Raw genomic sequence first — 21,653 nt, 5'->3', positions numbered from 1 at the left:
TATGTTAAAGTAACATGTATTTTTGGCACATATTTATACTTTATATTTGTATAGTAACGAATTTTAATTTCTTACATTTGATTAGCTAGGCATTAATGATTATAGTCCTTAAAATGTAAGATGATTAGAATGACAGCTGTCAAACTCAAATCAATAGTAATGGGAAATTACTGATTACTGATCATGTACCGATCAAATCAATTTTATCAGATTTTTCATGCAAACATGAAACTCTGTTTCTGAAAATTGATAATAAAAACGCAAAAGCAAGCTTTTTGTAGTGTGTTGAATACAATCATTCGCAAAAAATAAGACATAATACTTTTTTCGTGAACATGATCAAACGAACTTTTTTTTTATTCGATCAATTTACATTGATCAATTTGTCCCATCTCTAACGTTTTTGCAAAATGATATAACCTTGTAAGAGCGTCGTAAATAATTAGGTTTATTTTAGTTTTTTTTAAGTTTCAAAGCTGATTTTTTATATTTATGTTGATTTATATGTCAAGAATTGTATTAATTTAAACTTAATTAACTTACCAAATACGAATGGTTTTTCGTGTGTCAATATAAATCACTCCTTCGACGTTACTACAAAGTTATGTCGTCAGTTTTTCTGTCAACTGTAATTCTACTCATCTTATATTTTAAGGACAATAAGTAGTTTTTTTCTAATTTTTGTTATTTTTTAGTTAGTATAGGACTAATTATGCTCTAAAAGATAAAAAACTCCATCTTAGAACAGGTTGAGCCATGTTTGATGGAGACTATCATAAACAGAGAACAGTCTGTTTTTATTTTATATTAATTAGTTTTATATAGATTCCCTGTTATTAAATATGTTTACCTATTTTATGCAATAAATTTATCTTAATTGGAGATGCAGGAATTCCGATCTCAATTATATGTCTTCCTGCAAAAATACCACTTGCTTAGTTTAGAAGATCGCCGTCTACTATTAGACATGGGGGTCCAACATGGCATACTTAGTGAACGCCTTAATAGACCGGTCTTAAAAAATACTTGTTTGTCTTATTCAAGTTATATATATACTTATAAACGTTTCAATAATAAAGTCTTATTTTAACTTATTTTATTTTATCTCTTATTCTTAATATTTTATAAATATTTATGTTTTCGACACTTTTGCAATAATATTTACACATATGTCCACCCTCATTCCAATATAACACCGACTCACCCACCCTCTCATACACTTACACTCACACAAACACACTTGTATGTATTGTACGTGTATTTATTGTATTTCTGGGGATATCTGTCATTGGTTTTATTCTCTGTATATTTTATTTGTTTTATTTTTGTCACATTTATTACTGTTGATATCCCCAATAAATATATAAAAAAAATATTTATCTATTTTCTTTAAAAGTTTTGATGTTGAAGTTTTATGTGTTTTGATTCAATGCTAAATAATTGAGAACCTTGACCTTGCTTCATTGAAACAATATGGTTCCATCTGGGGGTAATAGGAAATTGTGACACCCGAAGAGTCTTGCATATGTTCAGTTTATTTTATTGTTGTGTTATGGTTTCTGTCATTGATTTTCAGTCATTACAGTGCCATGATATTTAATAAATTTTAAAGATATGTTTGATTTTTTAAAAGTAATTTTGATTTTTAAACGGGGCCTTGCGCAGCCCAGTACCATTTGGTCCACGGCCCGGAGGTTGGGGACCACTGCTCTATAGGAACAAATCCTTACATTTATATCTGATACGTGGGAATAACTACTGCCTTTCATGGAGTCTGTTTAACACGGCATAACAAGTATACACTGTCCGTGAATTGTTGGTACAAAACGGTGGAACCTGTCTAGTAATTCTTCCAGGCACCCTGAAGTTGATGAGAGGTAACAGTTCTAGGCAATCACATATTTTATTTACAATTTAGAATAAATTTGATAGGTTTTCCCAGCATTTAAAAAAATGTGTATTAAAATATCTTTCAAGATTAAATTTATTTCATGTTTTATGACCAATCTTTGTGTGGGGGTAATATACTTAGAGTAATAATCTAATGAAATCGCCCATACGGAGAAAAACCATTCTTATTTATTTGACGATTATCGACCACGACGTTAGCTACATATAGCAGCAATACAACGGCCGCAGGTATTTGGGTAGAGAATGTATTTATTTATTTATTAACTGACATTTTCCATGTATACAATTTATAGGTTTTAAATATAACAATGAAAGAATGGTTAAAAACATTTAAAATAAAAAAATGAAGCATTGACAAACATAAGGAACATTAAGACTAGATCTGGACTATTTATCTGGTCCATTTGGAGATACTCAAACATTGTTGAATTAACTACCTGGTAAAAGAAGAAGTATAAAAATTGAAAATTGTTTTCAGGCGTTGCCGTTGTAGGTGCATTGGTTCAGCCGAATTAATCTCACCCGCATCACAAAGGTGTCAGCTCTTTTACTTCACCAAAGTCGACAGATGGAAGAGTTGAGGAAATGTGGATGTTCAAACATGGGCAGAATGGTGAATGTTACAGCCAATGACAGATCATAATCCCTGTAAATGCCTAGACTTTCATATTCCCTTCTCAAAAATGTGTTCCCTCTCTGTTGAAATTAATTTAAATATTTATTTCGTGTTCGTTTAAATCGCTGTAAACTTAAACCAAAAAATTCCATATCTTGTTAACAGTACGATAAAAACGGGTCATTGGAGAATTAAGGCCATAGTTTGTTCTATGCTGATCTTTGAACTGAACTTAATTGTTTCTCTAAGAGTCGGAATATTGAATTTTACTTGTCCCAGTAATGATGGAACATCGATTATACCATTTAGTATGCCTAAAATATATATGGAGTTAATATTAGTTCTACGTTTTTGTAGACTAGAAATATTTAACATTTACTCTATATCAGCATAAAATAATAACCTATTTTTGCGATTGCTAAACTCAAAACCAAACAAGAATCAAACCAAACATTTGGAACGCTTTTGATCTACGCAGTTTCTCTAGAGAATTATTTCTCTGAGGTAATAAATGTATTTGTGTAAGATAAGTCCATATAACACCCAGTCCAATGGTCACTCTTTATCGAACAGTCCCAACTTAGGATCGAAATAAATCATTTTAATTCCACTAATTTATCCGGGACGGTCTCTAATTCATATCCAAAGGATTGTCGCTGACCATCGCTCGAAGGGTTTTTAGTGTTGTTTGATCTTGGGTTATTTGACGCCCGGCATTATGCCCCAGAAATTCCTAGATTAAGGAAGGGCAGATGAGGGTTTGTGGCTTAGGGTATATGCGACTAACTACGAACAGATGCATGTGTTAACACATTCATCCATAAGTAAACGAGGTAATAATTTAAATATTTTTAGTAAAAAATGAAAATAGTTGGTACGTTTTTTCTTCTTTATTCGACCAATTCACGCTTTCTCCTTATTTAAAAAAAATATATCTTTGTTCTTTTGACTTTACCAAATATTTATTTAGGTTTTAGAATCATTCATTTTTCTGTAATTTTTGCATTTAATAATTCTAGTACATCTAACATAAACTTATTTGTATACTGTTCACAATTTAAAACTACTCTTGTTGTTTTATTCTTAACTCTTAAAAGACTGTGGTAAATAATCCCTTTGCGCGCGGTGATGTAACATCGTGTTACCACAGTAAAAGACGGAATATTCTGAAGTTCAGACATTTGAAACAAAAAAAAACACAAAAATATCCTGTTAAATAATTCTTTATCCATAATTTATGCAAATAAACTTATGTAATATCCCTGTTTTAGTCAAATAAATTAATAATTCACAAATACGCCGCGCATATTACGCGCGTGCGTCCTCCATCACTGTCATCAACCGACTCAAGATTAAATCTGATTTACACAACACCCGCCACAGAATAACGTCTCTGTCTTCCTTGTTATGAGTTCTATCTTCGAGCTCTCTCTTATACAGATGTGTTGTTGAATTAGTGGACATTCATTCTTTGCATAGCAAGAATAAATATTTTTTGTATTAACATCCAGCATAGTTATACAAATTTTACTTTCCAAATCCGGTATGAAAATGTCCAATTGAAGATTACAAAAAATACAAGTTCATCGTTTAAAAAAATAAGAGAGATATATAAAGTCTTGTGTCCTATGTCGACTTGTGTGACATCACGGCAAAACAAAAGCTAATAACTTAACTTCCTTTTGATGAGATGAGACGAAAAATTTGATATAAAAAATACGAGGTAAAATTTGGAGCATTTAATTTTTCGCTGTACAATTAAATGCTCTAAATTTAGTTAGACACATTTCTGTTCTTGCGGTTATAAGAGGAAATCCCAGCAGAATAATGCTTGTATAAGGTTACCCTGTAGTTTGAATGATCTAATACCAAAAATACTTATTTTTTACTTATTTAACTTTTTGTACATAATGTTATTTGTACATTGACGGGCTTATTGCTAGATAGCAATTTCTCCCAACCAACCAATAAAATAGAAGTTTTTTTTTTATAATTCAAGTCACAGAACATATTCAATAGAAAAAAAAATGAATAGCTAAAGATATATAAAAATAGAAATAAACGTATTTGTTTATAAATTACCTTAAATCGAAACTATTACTCAATGGGAAAAGTGAAAAAAAGAGCAAAGAGGAAAAAGAAAAGGGAGAGAGATTAACGAAGAGAAAGGAGATGTTTCTTCAGACGCGATTTAAACAGAGATAATGTAGTAACATCTTTTATGGTGGATGAGAGAAGATTCCACAGTCGATCCGCATGGACACTATATGAGTTAGAGAAGAAAAAGAAATTGTGAATGGGTATTAAGAGAGTGCCTTGAGAATTAGGACGAAGAGGTTAACCATGAACTGATAAGCGTTGAAAGTTTTCATGCAGGTATATAGGAGCGTTAGGATTGTAAAGTACATTGAACAGAAGTGAAAGGGAGTGATACTCTCTCCGCTGTCTAATTTTGAGCCATTTCAGTTGCCTACGATAATCAGAAATGTGGTCATATTTCCTAAGACCAAAAATGTACCTTATGCATGTATTCTGAAGTCGTTCAAGTTTATCGAGTTATTCACAGCTTAAATCAGTCATGGAAACATCAGCGTACTCTAGAATGGGTCGTAGTAATGCTTGTACAAGGGTGCATTTAGTATTAATGGGTAAGAATTTTTGCAACATTATGACTTTTGCTCAGAATTTTGCGGCCCCAAAAGTGTTCAATTTCCTAGAAAAATATATTAAGTTCTCGATACCAAAGCCATCATCAAGAGAAGAATATAAGTAAGATTTTTGTCTAAGGAAAGAGACTATTAATTTTTTTTAATAATATGCATGCTTCTCAATACAGGGCTCTTAGCCTTATAGAGTTGGTATACGTTATTATTTTTTTGTAAGATGTGTATTTTCATGAATAAATCAATATTTGGCAAAAAAAAAAAAAACTTTTTTGAATATTTTTCATTGGATATCCTGTACAAATAATCCGTGGCCTTAAGGGGTTTAACTAAGGCAATGTAACATTTGGCGGGGTAAATGTTAATGGGCTAACGTAAGGACTGCGTAGTTGAATTTGTGTTAAATAATGGTACACAAGCTGTGGAAAAGTGTGGCTAAAAACAAGATTAATTACTCTTTAAGTTTATCTACATATTTAAGTATTTACACCGTTGACTCAATATAATATATTGGATTCAACATTGGAAGCAATTCACAATTTACAATATAAATCCCAGAGAATCATTTTGAGATATGTTTTAAGAAATCGATTTATAGACAGTCACGTGCCAATATGTTTTTAAAAACTTGATCTTTGTTAGGGTTGCCATATTTCGCTAGGGTCTCGTCAGGACTTTCTGGAATGGGAATATGCAGCAACAAAAAATGGCAATTTTAAAATTGTTTTTCAGAAATACAATAGACATGTTTTTCTTATATTTTATGTGGTGCTTCAATTTATATTTCTATTTACATATTGTTTATCTTAATATTGGCGTAATACTGCAATATTGATTTTACAGTTCCTGGCAGCAGACGACATTTTTTGTCGTTGCTTTTACTAGGCCAACATCAATTATATTACTTTTTTTAGTGTGGTTTTATTAGTAGAAATGGAATTTAAATATTCGATAAATTTCAAAAATTGAATAAAATATATTTTTCACAGAGCCCATCAACTTCCACTCTACCGAGGCAAGATGAGCTTCAATGAATTTCTTTAAATACATAAATTGCTGGAAGCAATTGCAACCATATTTACACATTCATAGTCAGTACGGCCGTAGAAGTTTATGTTGATTAACAGCATTGTACTGTGTAATTCAAATTTAATAAATATTTTACATCAACAATATCGGAAATCGAATCCGAGACTTTTTACATGGCAGGCAAATGCGCTGACTATTACACCACGAGGCTGACGATATTAATAATAGGTATTTTTAATTTATTCAGGCTTCTATTTGTTCATTGAATTAATCAATAAATAAACTCACGTTGATGTTTTTTCCTGGGTGATTGTCAACCAATTGCTGTGCTATGTCCTTACAGGACTTGCGTGTGCTCGCTGGCACCTTGCTATCGTCCTCCCAGTACCTGGAGGGGGAGTGAGAGAAGAGCGCGGCAGGGGTGGCATGGGTCACCCTAGTGGTAGTCACTATTCCAGTCCATTTGCCTGAAACAAAGTAGACTCAAGTAAAACATATTGTAAATGACGAGTCAAGTCAGAGTACTAACGCTAAATATGACGAGTCAAGTTTTAAAAACAAGTCTAAGTACTTGTACTGGATATTATTATTATTTTTTGTTATATTTATTTTATTATTATTTATTTGACACTTTATATACAAATATAATAAATATACATATAAGGGCGGGCATATTGCCTTAACGCAATTTCTTCCTACCTACCCAAACCGTTTAGTTTGAGAAAATTATAAATACATGGACATATTGAATCTTACAATTTTATACATAAATCAAAAGAAAGATTAACAAAAATAAATATACATAAAAAAAAAAAATAACACTATAGTATGAAGAGAGGAGAGGGGATGGGAAGGAAAGAAGAAGGATAAAGGAACAATTTAAATATTCAGAAAGTGACATTTCAATCTTGACTTAAATGTAAATAAAGAAGGGGCGTCTCTGACATTAGTGGGTAGATTATTCCACAATCGAGCGGCTACTACTGTGAAAGAGGAGGGAAGAAAATTAGAGCGATGACAGGGTATTAAAAGGGTTCTCTCGTTACTAGAATGAAGAGATAGTCCGTGTTGTAAAAGAGGCTGGATGAGCTCTCTCAGATAAACAGGCGAAGTGGAATTATTTAAAATATTGTGAAGAAGTGATAGAATGTGAATGTTTCTTCATATATTATAGGCAGGCAGCCCTTGCTGATGCACCTATATCTCGTGTCCAGCTTTTTGTCTGCATTCTTCTTTCTTCAAAAAAGCATCCCCAAACGGTTTTTGAACTGGTTGACCGAAATCGAATGAACAACTAGACTTGGTCATTTATTCCAGTCTGAAACTACCCTGCTAGAAAGGAAGTTTTACTTGAAATTGAGGTGAAATTGGGGGCGATAGAACCAGTTATGACCCCGTTACTTTGTGTTGGGATTTAATTGATACATCTCATGCAGAGGGCAGTCATGACGGTTCCAGTCAAAATATTTATGCTAGGTATAGCGAGTCAAATCAGAGAACGTATGCTGGATATAACGAGTCAAGTAAGAGTTCTAATTGAAAATGATAAGTCAAGTCCGAATACTTGTGTTCGATATTTTATTTATTTATTTGACTTGTTTTACATATTTTATTTATTTATTTATTATCATATTATAAAAATAAAAAATTACATTTATACAAAGTTGTTTTGACTATCTAACTTAGGTTGTTGACCCAATTTTAAACAGTTATAATATATTTATTTAACTTTTTGTACATAATGTTATTTGTACATTGGCGGGCTTATGGCCAAATGGCAATTCAATCCAACCAAATAATAAAATAAAAGTTTTATTTTTATAATTCAAGAAAAAGATTGAAAAGCTAAAGATATATAAAAATATAAATAAACGTATTTGTTTATTAATTACTTTAAATCAAAACTATTACTCAATGGGATAAAGTATATTTACATATACGTGTACATTAGCGAGCTTATTGCCAAATGATTATTTCTGCCAATAATAATAATAATAATAATAATAATAAAAATAATAATAATAATAATAATAATAATAATAATAAAAATAATAATAATAATAATAATAATAATAATGATAATAATAATAATAATAATAATAATAAAACTAATAATAATAATAATAATAATAATAATAAAACTAATAATAATAATAATAATAAAAATAATATTTGGCTGATTTATAAAGCGCCATTTTTGTGAAACATCACCTCAAGGGCGCTTTACAATTGTATACTTAAACTTACATTCTAACTGAGCTAAAGTGACCTTTTATATTTCCTGATTTTAAGTTGAGGGTATGATAAACTAAAGAAGTGAGATTTTAGTTGGAATCTGAACTGACTGGGACTGTCGATGATTTGTAAGTTTGAAGGCAATTGGTTCCAGGCAGAGGGGCCGGAAACGGCAAACGCACCATCTTCGAATCTAGTGTTTGGGGAGCGCCGTATTTCGACAAGTTTTCCCCTCCTTGAATCAAATGCTGACCTAAGAGTTGATTTTAGTTGACATGTATTTTCCCTAATACAAAAGTCCAATAAGTATCTTGGAGGCATTTCATAAAGGGATTTGAATACCACCGATATTATAAAAAATGTGTCCAGGCAGATAAAGAATACAGTTTTGTGTTTAAAATTGAGTGAATTTGAGTTATTTATATTTAAATTTGTTGCAACAGAGAGGGAAGACATTTTTGAGAAGGGAATACGGAAGTCTAGGCATCCAGCCAGTCTGTAAACATTTGGACGTACTCAAAACATTGTTGAATAACAGACTGGTATGAAAATTGAAAAATTGTTTTCAAGTGTTGCCGATGTAGGTAAATTGGTACAGCCGGATGAATCTCACAAGCATAATAAAAGTTTCAGCTCTTTTACTTCACCAAAGTCGAAAAGATAGAACAGTTGAATAAATGAGGATGTTTTAATGTCAGGTCATAAGCCCTCTAAATGACTAGACTTCCATATTCCCTTCTCAAAAATGTTTTCCCTCTCTATTGCGAAAAATGAAGAAATATATGTACGTTGTTATTATTAGAGAACACACACATGAAAATTCGTTTGTGTAGGCCCTATTTCAAGATTCTAAATAAATAAATATTTTTTCTTGAAAATCAATCAGTCAAACGAAACTAAAAGTATTGTAAAATGTGGCCCTCGGCACGGGTTTCCCACCGAGGAATCCTTTGTAATTCAATTATGTAATATTTTCTGGTTAAGGCTGTAGTCGGGTAAAACGCACGAAAAATGAGGAAATTATACGATTTTGCCATTTTAAAACGAATGTTTTTTAATAATCGCGCAATAATAAAAAACATAAATTAGAAAGGAATAATTTTTAAAAGTGACATCCATTTCTAAATATTCTTAAAAGTTTTATATGACTAAAATATTATTACGTTTCGACTGGCAGGTATTTTAGCTATATAAAACTTTTAAGTATATTTTTAAATAGAAATACCTTAAAGTTATTGTTATTATCTAAATTATCGTTTTTTATTTTTTGTTATTGCACGATTTAAAAAAGGCAAAATCGTTTGATTTTTAAATTTTTCGTCCATTTTACCTGACTATAGCCTTAAATATTAGATAAATAATTAATATATTGCGATAATATCTCGCCTATGAAATTATTTTTTGATAAACGAAAAAAAACAAATAATTCCTTTAGTTCATGGATAGTATTTTTTTATATTTATATGCAGAGCAATTAATTGACGTCTGAAAGAGTTTAAAACTTAATATGTGTACGTATATAAAATAAGAAAATTGCTTTTTTTATACTGCATGTAAACACTGTATTCTTGACAAATATCGATCAGCGATTTTCATGCCATTATGTTCAAAGTGTCTGGTAATACCAATGTTTGTTTTTGTCTTACATAATGTATGGATACACATTGGAAGAAGATTGATGGCAGTTTGCAGAAAGTTTAGCATTCCTTAAATTCCTTTTGACGCCAGAATCGCAGACAAAAGCCATAACTTATTCGGTACAATGCTCGCCTATCGACAACCGACCTAACCTTACCGCGAGAAGGGGATAAAAACTATTTTGACCATCTCAAAACCATGTTTATGTGGCTAGGGATTTTCCATTTACATATCATTTAGGATAGACGTTTTGACGGGTAGACTACAACATGTAAGTCGTAACCAATAAATTAATGAGAAAGCATGTTATTGTGTTGTATTTTACATCATTATCATGATCATTCCCTTTCCGCACCTCATAATGCATAGCAATCGTCGAAAGGGCGAATCGTTCACATAATCAATTACACGCAGCTTCCAATATATTTAATTATCAATAATAATGTTTTATAGTAGTTTTCTTTATAGGAGAATAAATAAAATAATCTTTATATATTATTAAATAACGTCATTGTTTATATCTTCTTAAAAAAATAAAATGCATATTCTCTTTCATGAAGATATGAACTGAAACACATATGTGCCTGATCACGGATACCATAAGTTTTCTCCAGACATTCAAGCAAAATATTATGGTCTACAGTATCGAATGCAGCACTTATGTCCAGAAGAGCCATCAACACCAGATTACCAGAGTCTACCGCCGTTATAATGCCAGATAGTACTCTTATCACTCCCGTCTCCGTGGAATGAAAACTTCGGTATGCCGATTGCCTTACCGAAAATAAAGAATTCTGCTCGATATAGTTAACGAGCCGATGAAAAACTATTTTTTCTAGTATTTTCGATACGATGGGAAGATTTGAAATAGGGCAAAAACTGGAAAGATCTTCCACATCTAGTTGTGATTTTTTAAAATGTGGAGTTACATTTGCTTTCTTTATGGCTCTCGGAACAATGCTGCGCTCCATGGATGTATTAAATAAATCTGTATTTTACTATATACTGTATTTTAACATCCAAAAACCCAGTAAGTATATTTTCCTTGCTGAGTTCTCTTCCAAGTTTCTCTATTTGGAGAGTAGAATTTCAAACATTTTTTCTTAAAGATCATTTTCGTTTGATAGTATTCTGTTAACATATGACGCCAGTTTTTTTGTCCGCGCGTCTTAGCTAGTTGTTCATTTTTAGTTTAGAAGGAAATGAATCTGACGACGAATAAAATTATGTATGGAACAAAATATTCTCCTGCGGCTCTGAACACAGGCCTTTGCTCTTTTCATGAAATTTTGACACAGATGTGGCTCTATCTCACTGATGACGCGTTGGATCTTGGCCTTGAGCTCAGGAATTGTTTGTGGTTTATTCACAAGACTTGAGATTTCAAAAAACCCCAAAGAAAGAAATTGCGCGGCGTTAAATCGCAAGATCTTGGCGGCCAATTGACATCGGAATTTCGGGAGATGATTCTGTCTAGAAATCTTTATTGTCCAAGTTTCGCTCAATAAAGTTCGGCAGTAGGTCTTTGGAAAATATTGGTTATTCCGAATATAATAAACTGCCCGATGAGCCAAAAGAAGAAAAATTGAATAAAAAATCCAGAAGTCTCACAATTAAAAAATATTTTTCAAATCTTTTTGATAGTGATAATTATCAATGTAATTTATTTAGATAATGTAAATGATGGTGTTTTATAAACAATAATGTTTTCTTTCTATTTCAGATGTATTAATATGTATGATATTATGTATTGTCAAAAAATATTTTTTTTTATGTACGGTCCCAAATGAGTTTCTTTAATAACTCCTGGGAGTATAATATGTACTTTTTGTATTTTATGTTTTATTTATTTTTAAAAAAAAAGATAAAAAATAGAAAAAATCGTTTGGAAAGGGCGGCAAGTACGGTTTGTTTAATCCAAAACGGTAAAAATAATACATCGTGTTGCTGCAACGCGCTTTGCAGTACAGCGCAGTGACGCTATAGTGCGGTTTGACGTTCAAAGAGTTCTTGTTGAATATAAACTAAAACTATTATAATTATTTTTCCGTCATAAGAAAGAAGGATGTTTCTACATAAAACAAAAAACGGAGAAAATAAATATTTTCTAACTCGGAGAATAAAAAATTCGCGGTGTAAAAAATATTACAAAAATTAAGTATATTATTATGCAAAAGTATGTATTATAGTTTTTCCTAACAAAATTAATATATTTATTCTAATAAATTTTACGTTATAAATTAAAAAGTTAACATTTTCATCTTGTTTTTAGTAAAAAAAAAATACAAGAAAATTTGTAATACTCGTACTTCAATGAAAATATGTTTCTAGCTAGAATCGTACTTTTTTTAGTGTTAATATGCCAATTTATTCTACTCAACTAAATAAAATAGACATTATGGTTTTTCAAACTAGTAACGCCGACCAAATAATTAATTAACTTTAAAATTACCAGCAGATCTTAAATTTAATTAAAAACAATCAGGTAAATTCATTTCAGAAGTTTTTAAAACGGAATAGAAGAAAAAATAAGTATTTTAATCCGTCTTAAATAATTATATAAGTCAGAACAGCCTTTTATATTAAGTAATCTTAAAGACATTTCCAGTTAAATCTCATTTATTAGTGAAAATAATAGGGCTGTTGTTATTTCAGGAAGATAATATAAGTACAAATAGATATGTATTTTTTTCTTGATTCCGAATATGTATTTAACTCATTTTCAAAAAAAATGTCAGGTGCATCCTTCTTTCTTATAAAGGCAATATTAACACTCAACTAGTGTGAATTTTGCCACTTGTGGTGATGCCGTGCTTCTATAATAAATAAATAAATAAATAAAAATAAAATAAATAAAAGCGATTTGCTAATGAAAGTTGATAAATCGAAAGTGATGGTTTTTGAAAGGGGTGAAAATATAACTAAATGTAGGATCAGTGTGAACGAAAATATTTTGAATCAAGTAGACAAATTTGTGTATCTGGGAAGTATGTTTACTAAGGATAAAAAGACTGAGAAAGAAATTGAAAGGAAAGTAATGCTGGGAACGGGGTGAATGGTGCACTAAAATCTACTTTGGCAAACAAACGTTTATCGCAGGAGGAAAAACTAGCAGTTCACAATGGAGTTTTAGTGCCAACTCTAATGCATAAGAGCGAAGTATGGAATTAGAAAAAAAAAATGATGAAAATAGATTAAGTGCTGTTGAAACGCGGTCCAGGCGAATGTGTGGTAAAACGATGTATGATAGGTGCACAAATGTCGAGATCTGTGAACTATGCAAGAAAGGGGTGCTGCGTTGAATTGGACATGTAGAGCGAATGAACAGCAAAAGAACGACTAAAAGGATCTACGATGCGAATGTTGATAGATGCAGAAAACGAGGAAGAGATGGCACGATCAAATCCATCAAATGCTTGCCAGGGTTTTCGAAAATACCCGCGTACTAAGAACTCTTTACAACTCCTTGGTGCGAAATAGACTCGAGAGTGGCTCGATGATTTGTGGGCCACATGAACTGAAGTACTCTCTTATGATTGAGAAAATCCAAAAGAAGTTTCTGAGACATCTCTACATGAGAGAGTGCGGGTATTATCCTTGGCTCTATCCGACCGAGTTTCTCCAGGGTATGCTTGGCTACAACAGTTTAGAGACTAGAAGGAATATGTATTTGACAACACATTTTTATCGATTGTTGCGCTGTATGATCGATATTTCTAAAATTATGCTGAGCATTGGTTTGTATATTCCTGATAATTACCTAAGACCGCGTCAGCATAGATTGTTTCATATTCCGATATTCAGGATCAACCTGGCTTTAGTTATGCCTGTTGGAAGGGCTACCACCGCTATGCTGAACAACATCGCTCTGGATATTGATCTATTCCATGTATCCGAAAGGGTTTTCCGGAACAGGATTCTCCCAATACTTTGACATGAGTATCTTTCGTGTATTTTTTTTTCTTTTTTATAATATGTTCGTAGTGAATATATGTTTGTAATGTATATTTTATATTAAAAATAAATTAATTGAGTTGAATACTTGAAGATGGACATGTAAGGAGTAGGAATAATCGGCGTGCGTGCATGAGAAGATGTATGAATGTAGAGAAAGCGGGGTCTGTTTGCAAAGACAAAGTAATATGGCGTTCTATCCTCTCTACCTATCTCTACGGGGAAACGGTGTGATGGTTTGTTGTTGTTGTTGACATCACCCCTCTACAAAATGTTAACAAAAAAAAATCTGGCATTGGCCCTTTTAGAACCAAAACATTTTACTTAATTTTTTAAATGACGTGATTTTGATAGAACGACGTTTTAAAATGACTACGCCTTTTTTGAAAAAAAACTTGCGTGTGTTCGTGATAGTTTATTTGTTTGTTTGTGAACTTTAATTAAAATGGGAACTTATTAGAGTTATATTTATAATAAAAAATGTATTTATTTGTGTGTAAATTAAAAATATATTTATCGATTACATGTAATTAAACATGTTTAGAACAAAAAAATACAAATTCTATTTTTCGAACAGAAAACTTAATTTTATTATGTAGATAAAATTGAAGATGACTAAATGTTTACATCGTATTGTAATACGAGCTCTGCTGTAAATGGTAAATCATACCTCTGATTGTTTTAATAAACTGACCTGCTTGCTGAGCCCACTCCAAGATTGAAGACACCCTGGAACCGAATGATGATGAGCAGTTCTCGAAGGTGGCTTTCCCGTCCAATCCAACTGTTTCGTAGTTGGCTTTGACTCCGCAGAGCAGGGCAGTAGCACACGCTGAAGATTCCCCAGTTTGTGCGTTCAGATTGTAAGTCTGTAACAAGAAAAGAAACTTAATTCAGGATGTGTGGTTGCTGTCAAATAATAATTATCTTTAAAGATAACCAAGTTAAGAAGATAATCAGATTAGGTACACATAGTACTTTATACAAAGCTCAAAAATTCATGGCAATTATAGCCAAAATAAATTTAGAATATTTATGTATGTAAGGGAATACTAGTTTTAGTAATAATAAATTAATCCTGTTTTTGTAATAGCAGCATATGTTAATTGTGTTTTTCTTTTCATAGTTATGTCATTCTATATTTTCAAACTATAAACTTATAAATTTGATTGAATAATTTGCTTTCACAAACATTATTATTCTAAAAATATATAATTGCTAAAATAAAATAATATCTAAAATCACAAATTCCTCAAATAATTTGATGCTGGGGTACCTGAAAGGTTTTTTAAAAATTATTTTAACTGTTGATATTTGAGCAGTTTCCAGAGTTTTTAATATTGATTTATTAGTGCCTCCCTATCCTATTATACCATTAGTTATAATTGAGTTACATAAAATACAATATAGTTGTTTGAGTTTAATTGGGATAATATGTTACGTAAAGACTTGAAGATATGGGAAATTTTTCTTATTTTTTTTGTTATGTATTCTATGTTCTGTCCATTTAAAATATTTATGAATAATTATTCCCAAATATTTTAAATGGTGTACTGATTCAAGTATTTCAGAGTATATTTTTAATTGAAGGTTTTGCTTAGGCTGTCCCACTGTGGTTTGACTAAATGACATATATTTTGTTTTGTCAATATTGAAAGTTAAGAGATTGTTATTGTTATCCAGCCACTTTTTTATTATATTGACGTTTTAAGCCGCAGAATAAGTTTCACCCCATTTGTAACTAGTAAAAATAAGAGCAGTATCATCACAAATGCAATTACGTCACAATTTTTTTACTACATAAGTATTTAATTTTATAAATTCATTCATTTAAAAATACATGTAACAATACTTTAAAAATAAGTTAAAATTCAGAATGTTACCTTATAGATTCAGAGTTTGTCTAAGGTACGAGTATCATTCAATATAAGATCTGGCTGCTACAAAATGGACATTTTATGATGTCTGTGGTGTTGTTGCGTTGGTTCTCTTATTTCATCATTTCTTATAAAGTCAAATCACCAGACCTACGGTTCTTTTGCGACATCTTCTCTCAAATTTGGTAATTTGCTGTTTTGGCCCCTAATGAGGTATCACTGGCATCCTTAGAGAAGAACAGGTGGCATTTGCTTTTTACTGAGTAAATATCCAATCCCCAGCCAGCCTTTTTACAGTTGAATGCATATAAATGAATACAATATAAATACAATTGCCATTCAGCCCTTAATGTAGCATAGAGTACTAAAAAAGTTCCAATTCTCCTTATTTCTTGAAATACGTCGAGTTTCAAATTATTTTCAAGTTTATTTTATTGGTTCTGATTTTTCTTTTACACGTGACAACCAAACTTTTTGTCATAATTAATGCTAAGTTTGGTTTTCCTTTAAAATGTTAAATTAATACTTCAGCTTGAAATTATCCAACCTTTTATAATTATCTAATTTGTTCGTAAGTGTACCAAACAAAATGCCTTTTCATTGCGTCATCGGAAAAGCGATTCTGAATTTTCAGAATACGTTCTTAAATGTCGCTAATATTCGTAAGCAATTTTGCCGTTCATAAGATAGAATAACGAATGATATTTGAAAATTATAATGAGAAATTTTTATAGTTTCATTCTCAACAAAAAGCGAACAATCTGTGACGTCATATGTTGTTTTTGTCTCTGGTTTACAGAGTAGCAAATCATTTTCATTGTTTTATTTTTTTATTTTATAAATTATGTTATTTATTTATTTAAAACCTTTTGAACTTGAAAAATGGTGAATGGTAATTATATTTATTTATTCATGCATTTCATGATATATATATTTACAGTTTTTTGTTCACTTTCCCCAGTTGTATGAAACAGTGCTTATGGTTGTCTTGTTGTATTACTGTAGAATGTTTTATTATTTAAATTTGTTTTTTACATTTATTCATGAATTATTTATGCTTTCTACTGAATATGCTGTACAATTTTAGGTTTTTTTTTTTTATAAATCAAGGTATAAGAAAATTTATATTTAAAAAAAATATATATATATATTAAGCCAAATATGTTAGTATTATAAATGTTTGTAAAAGGCAGATTAGCCGTTTACGTTAAAAAAATAAGATAAAATATAAAGATACATATTACAACAACAAAAAAAACTTCTTCCTAACTCTATGAGGTCAAGAGCCCTGTGTTGAGTTGAGATTCAACAATATAGAAAGTAAACATGGATACTACGAATAAAAAATTGAATAAACATCTCGACAACCCGCTCAATAGTACTATATATAAATCTATGCAATGTCTCGCAGCAGTCCTCTGCATGACCTCTTCCAAACAAACCTTCACGCCGTTTCCCCGTAAGGATAGGCAGATGATAGAACGCCATATCACTCCATCTTGGCACACTGACCTTGCTTCCTCTACATTTATACATCTTCTCATGCACGTACGCCGATTATTCCTACTTTTGACATGTCCATCTTCAAGTTTTTGATGGACTTGATCGTGCCATCTCTTCCTCGTTTTCTGCATCCATCAACATTCGTATCGTAGATCCTTTTAGTCGTTTTTTCGCTGTCCATTCGGTCTACATGTCCAAACCAACGCAGCACCCCTTTCTTGAATCTGTTGATAATGCACGTCTCAGCCTTTCACACTTTGCAGATCTCGACATTTGTGCACCTATCATAGATCGTTTTACCACACATTCACAGCATTTAACCTACTTTCATCATCATTTTCTCAATTCCATACTTCACTCCCATACATTAGAGTTGGCACTAGGACTCCGTTGTGAACTGCTAGTTCAGCCTCCTGCGATAAACATTTGCTTGCCAAAAGTTTCTTCCTTTACACAAAATCCAAAATTATACACTTCTCCTGAAAATGATTTTGTTTTGAAGAACTTATTTATTTATTTTTTAACGGACATTGTCCACGTATACAATTTATAGGGTTTAAATATAACAATAAAAGAAAAGTTTAAAACATAAAAAAAAGAAAAGAAGCATTGACAAACATAAGGGACATCGAGACAAGATCTGGGCTATTTATTTAGTGCTCGTTTAAATCGTTGTAAACTTAAACCAAAAAAGTCCAGATCTTGTCTTGAATTAGCAATCGACAAAGACGGGTCATTGGAGAATTAGGGCCATAGTTTGTTATATGCTGATCGATGAACAGTACTTCATTGTTTCTCAACCTACAAGTCGGAATATTGAATTTTATTTGTCCCAGTAATGATGGAACATCGAATATACCATTTAGTATGCCGAACATATATATGGAGTCAATATTAGTTCTACGTTTTTGTAGACTAGAAATATTTAACATTGACTCTATTTCAGCATAAGAATAATTATCTCTCTCTAGTCCAAGCATCCATGCTATTTTTCGAAGCAAGCGATGTTGGACTGATTCAATGTGATTTATGCGATGGACATAGAATGGATACCAGACCACGGAGGCATATTCTAGAAGAGGGCGAACAGTTGAGCAATAAAGAGTTTTGATTGTACGGACATGAGTAAAATCAGAGGATATTCTGTTAATGAAGCCAAGTAATTTCAGTGATTTATTTACTGTATAATCTATATGCTCGTTGTATGTCAGTCAACTTAACATGTTCATCCATAACACTAAACATTCTTGAGGCCACAAAAGCGAAATTTCTCTGAGTGAAAGTCATACGTGTTTTTGGTATTAAATAATTTAAATTATAAGAAAACCTCGTACGAGCATTCTGCTGGAATTTTTTTTGTAACCACATAACCAAAAGAATGTCAATGACTCTTTAAGGCTGTAGTTGGGTAAAACGCAAAAAAATGAGGAAATCATACGGTTTCGCCCTTTTAAAATGAATGGTTAAAGGGTAATAAAAACCCAAAGAAGATGTTGTAAGAAATTGAAAATTACAACCAGAATAACTTCCTCAAATAAAAAGAAAATACAATTCTATAAAAAAAGATTTCAACTAAAATATTTCAATAACTGAATCTTATTTCAAATATTACCGAAGGCACAATTTTACTTAATTACTTACTTAATTAAAAAATATATGCTATTTAAAATGCTTGTATTTCTTTTGAAGAACAAAAAATTAAGGTTTTGCTTTCGCCATTTTATTTTTAATCTATTATCTTTAAATTATTTGAAAAAAATTTAGTTCAATACTTAGTTTTTAAATAAGAATCGAAAAACCAAAGTTTAGTTTAAATTTAAAATGACGTAATCTGCCAGTCGAAAAGTAATTGTATTTTAATTATGTAAAACTTTAAAGGATATTTTTTTTATAAAAATACCTTTAAAATATATTGGTTTTATCGAACTAATTTTTTTTTTATTATTGCCCGATTAAAAAAAACCCTTTTTAAAATGGCAAAATCGTATGATTTTTTTCATTTTTCGAGCGTTTTCGAGCGTCGAAACTCTATACAACACCTTTGTACGCAGTAATTTGGAGTTAGCATCCTTTGTGTGGAGCCCACAATACATAACAAACATAGAAAATATTGAAAATGTTTAACGAAAACTACCTAGATTATAAAAACAATAAAACGCTTTATACTTACAGCCAATCTGCTAAACAAACTGGATTTTTTACCCTTGAAAATAGACGCACTGTATCTGAATTATGCTATTTACATAAATTATTAAATAACAAAGTAGACTCTTTTAACCTACTCTCCAAAATTAATCTAAATGCCCCCTTTCGCGTGACAAGAAATAAGTATTTATTTTATCTGCTAGTCTGTAGCACTAACTATGCCCAACACTCTTTCCTCTATCGTTCTTGCTTTAACTACAAGCTTTTTGTTCATCTTTTGATATATTTAACACGGTCCTTTATTTATTTTATAATAAATTAGGACTCATTCTTTCTGGCTGCGATACGATCCCACTTGCTATTTGATGATGCTCACACTTACACATACCTGAACACTTACTCCCACACAAATACACAATTTGACAAATTATCAGATTGTCTTTCTTCAAAGCCACTGTCTATCACTATAAATAAATTTTAAAAAATAGGAGCCATAAAAATACTTTTAAAACTATTGTTTTTTAAAAAAATAATTGTTTTTAAAACTCTTTATTGATCACGTTACGCCTTGTCTCTGTTCAGTTCCACCTGTCAATAACTGGAAAGCAGAAGAAGTTAGGAATAGAAAAAAAAGGACAGACAACTATATTTTATATCGTTCACGCGTCCATCTATTTCTATATATGGCATTATTTACGTCTAAATGCATCACTCGTGAGATGAAATTTATTGCCAACTTACGAAACTGCTGTTTTTGAGAAAGTTTATTTTGCAAATTAAACCATAGAATGAAATTATAAATCGTTTGGGTTTTTATATACATCAAAATAGTCTTAAATTTTAATTATTTTATCAAATATTTCTCCCTAGTGATTAAACTACATTTGCAATTAAATAAACGTACCATGATAGATACTCAATACAAATTATATAAAACACATATATATAATAATATGATGGAACGTGACTTTTGGAAACTAATCAACCAACTTTTATTTTACAATTATTTCAAAAGTTTGATTTTAATTATTTATTAACAATTCTTTATGGAATTCCATTGTAATGATGTAATAACTTATATTTACATTTAAGTTACAAAAAAAATACTTGGTACACATACACTATCTTAAAATGAACATTAGAGGGTGAAAGCGCTAATTGATCGAAGAAATAAGTGGAAGTGTATGTAAACATATATGTAAATGTAAATTATTCCATCACTATTTCAAAAGTTTTAAACTGATTAAAAAATGAAATGAAAATTCATAACGCCTAGCCTCACACGATTTTAAAATCGTAATTCATAAATACGTTTAGAAAAAAACGAATAAATAAATTTTTTAAAATAAATGTAAAATATAGGTTTGACCAAATAAAAATTTGTACTTAATAGATTATTGCATATCAAATAAATACAAATAAATTTTTTAAAATAAATGTAAAATATAGGTTTGACCAAATAAAAATTTGTACTTAATAGATTATTGCATATCAAATAACTATCTAAAGCGCTATAAAATGCGTAGTATTATTTACAAAAAAATGAAGTGAAGTTTAGCAGTTTCTAGTTCTGCAAATGATACTCGTAATTAAGCCAAGACAATTGATGAGTTTTAAAGGTAATGAAAAAAAAATACTTCCACAAAAATGCAATGTATTGAAAATTAATTAAGTAAATACTTTAAAAAAGAAATAGATATAAGAAAAGATAAAAATTAAGAGTAAAAAATATAAGATATCTAGGAATCGAAATCGATTGTACCTTGGACTGGACAATTCCCATAAAACTTGTTTATGTATTTAATACCGTAAGAAACATTATTGTCAAAAAAACTTTAAATCAAGTTTACTACACTATGTGCCAAACCATTAAAGATTATGGAATAATTGCATGGGGTGGAGCCAGCAAAAGTACTATGCATACCTTGGAAATAGCACAAAAGTATGTACTCAAGGCTCTGCTCGGGATCCCTATCAGAACACCCACAACGGAGGTGTTTGAACGAGTAGGTGTTCTGGACGTCAGGCAACTGTACGCTTAGGCACTTCTCGTTCACACACATAAAAATGGTGGCAGTAAAT

At 30.8% G+C, this 21,653-nt stretch overlaps 1 protein-coding gene across 1 annotated transcript in view; it reads right to left on the bottom strand.

Annotated features, from left to right (window-relative positions):
* Positions 1-21,653, bottom strand: part of LOC148284321 (alkaline phosphatase-like) — an 89,072-nt gene that overhangs the window by 49,129 nt on the left and 18,290 nt on the right. Inside the window, exons 4-5 of the mRNA XM_088241540.1 lie at positions 14,741-14,915; positions 6,508-6,686 (exon numbers count right to left, since the gene is read on the bottom strand). Of these exons, the coding sequence (XP_088097666.1) occupies positions 6,508-6,686; positions 14,741-14,915 (354 nt within the window). The remainder of the gene's footprint in view (positions 1-6,507; positions 6,687-14,740; positions 14,916-21,653) is intronic.

This window comes from Micrasema longulum, unplaced genomic scaffold (assembly GCF_059751315.1).
Source record: "Micrasema longulum isolate JH-2025_06_02 unplaced genomic scaffold, ASM5975131v1 h1tg000131l, whole genome shotgun sequence".
Lineage (NCBI taxonomy): Eukaryota > Metazoa > Arthropoda > Insecta > Trichoptera > Brachycentridae > Micrasema > Micrasema longulum.
This window is presented reverse-complemented; position numbering and strand designations above follow the sequence as displayed.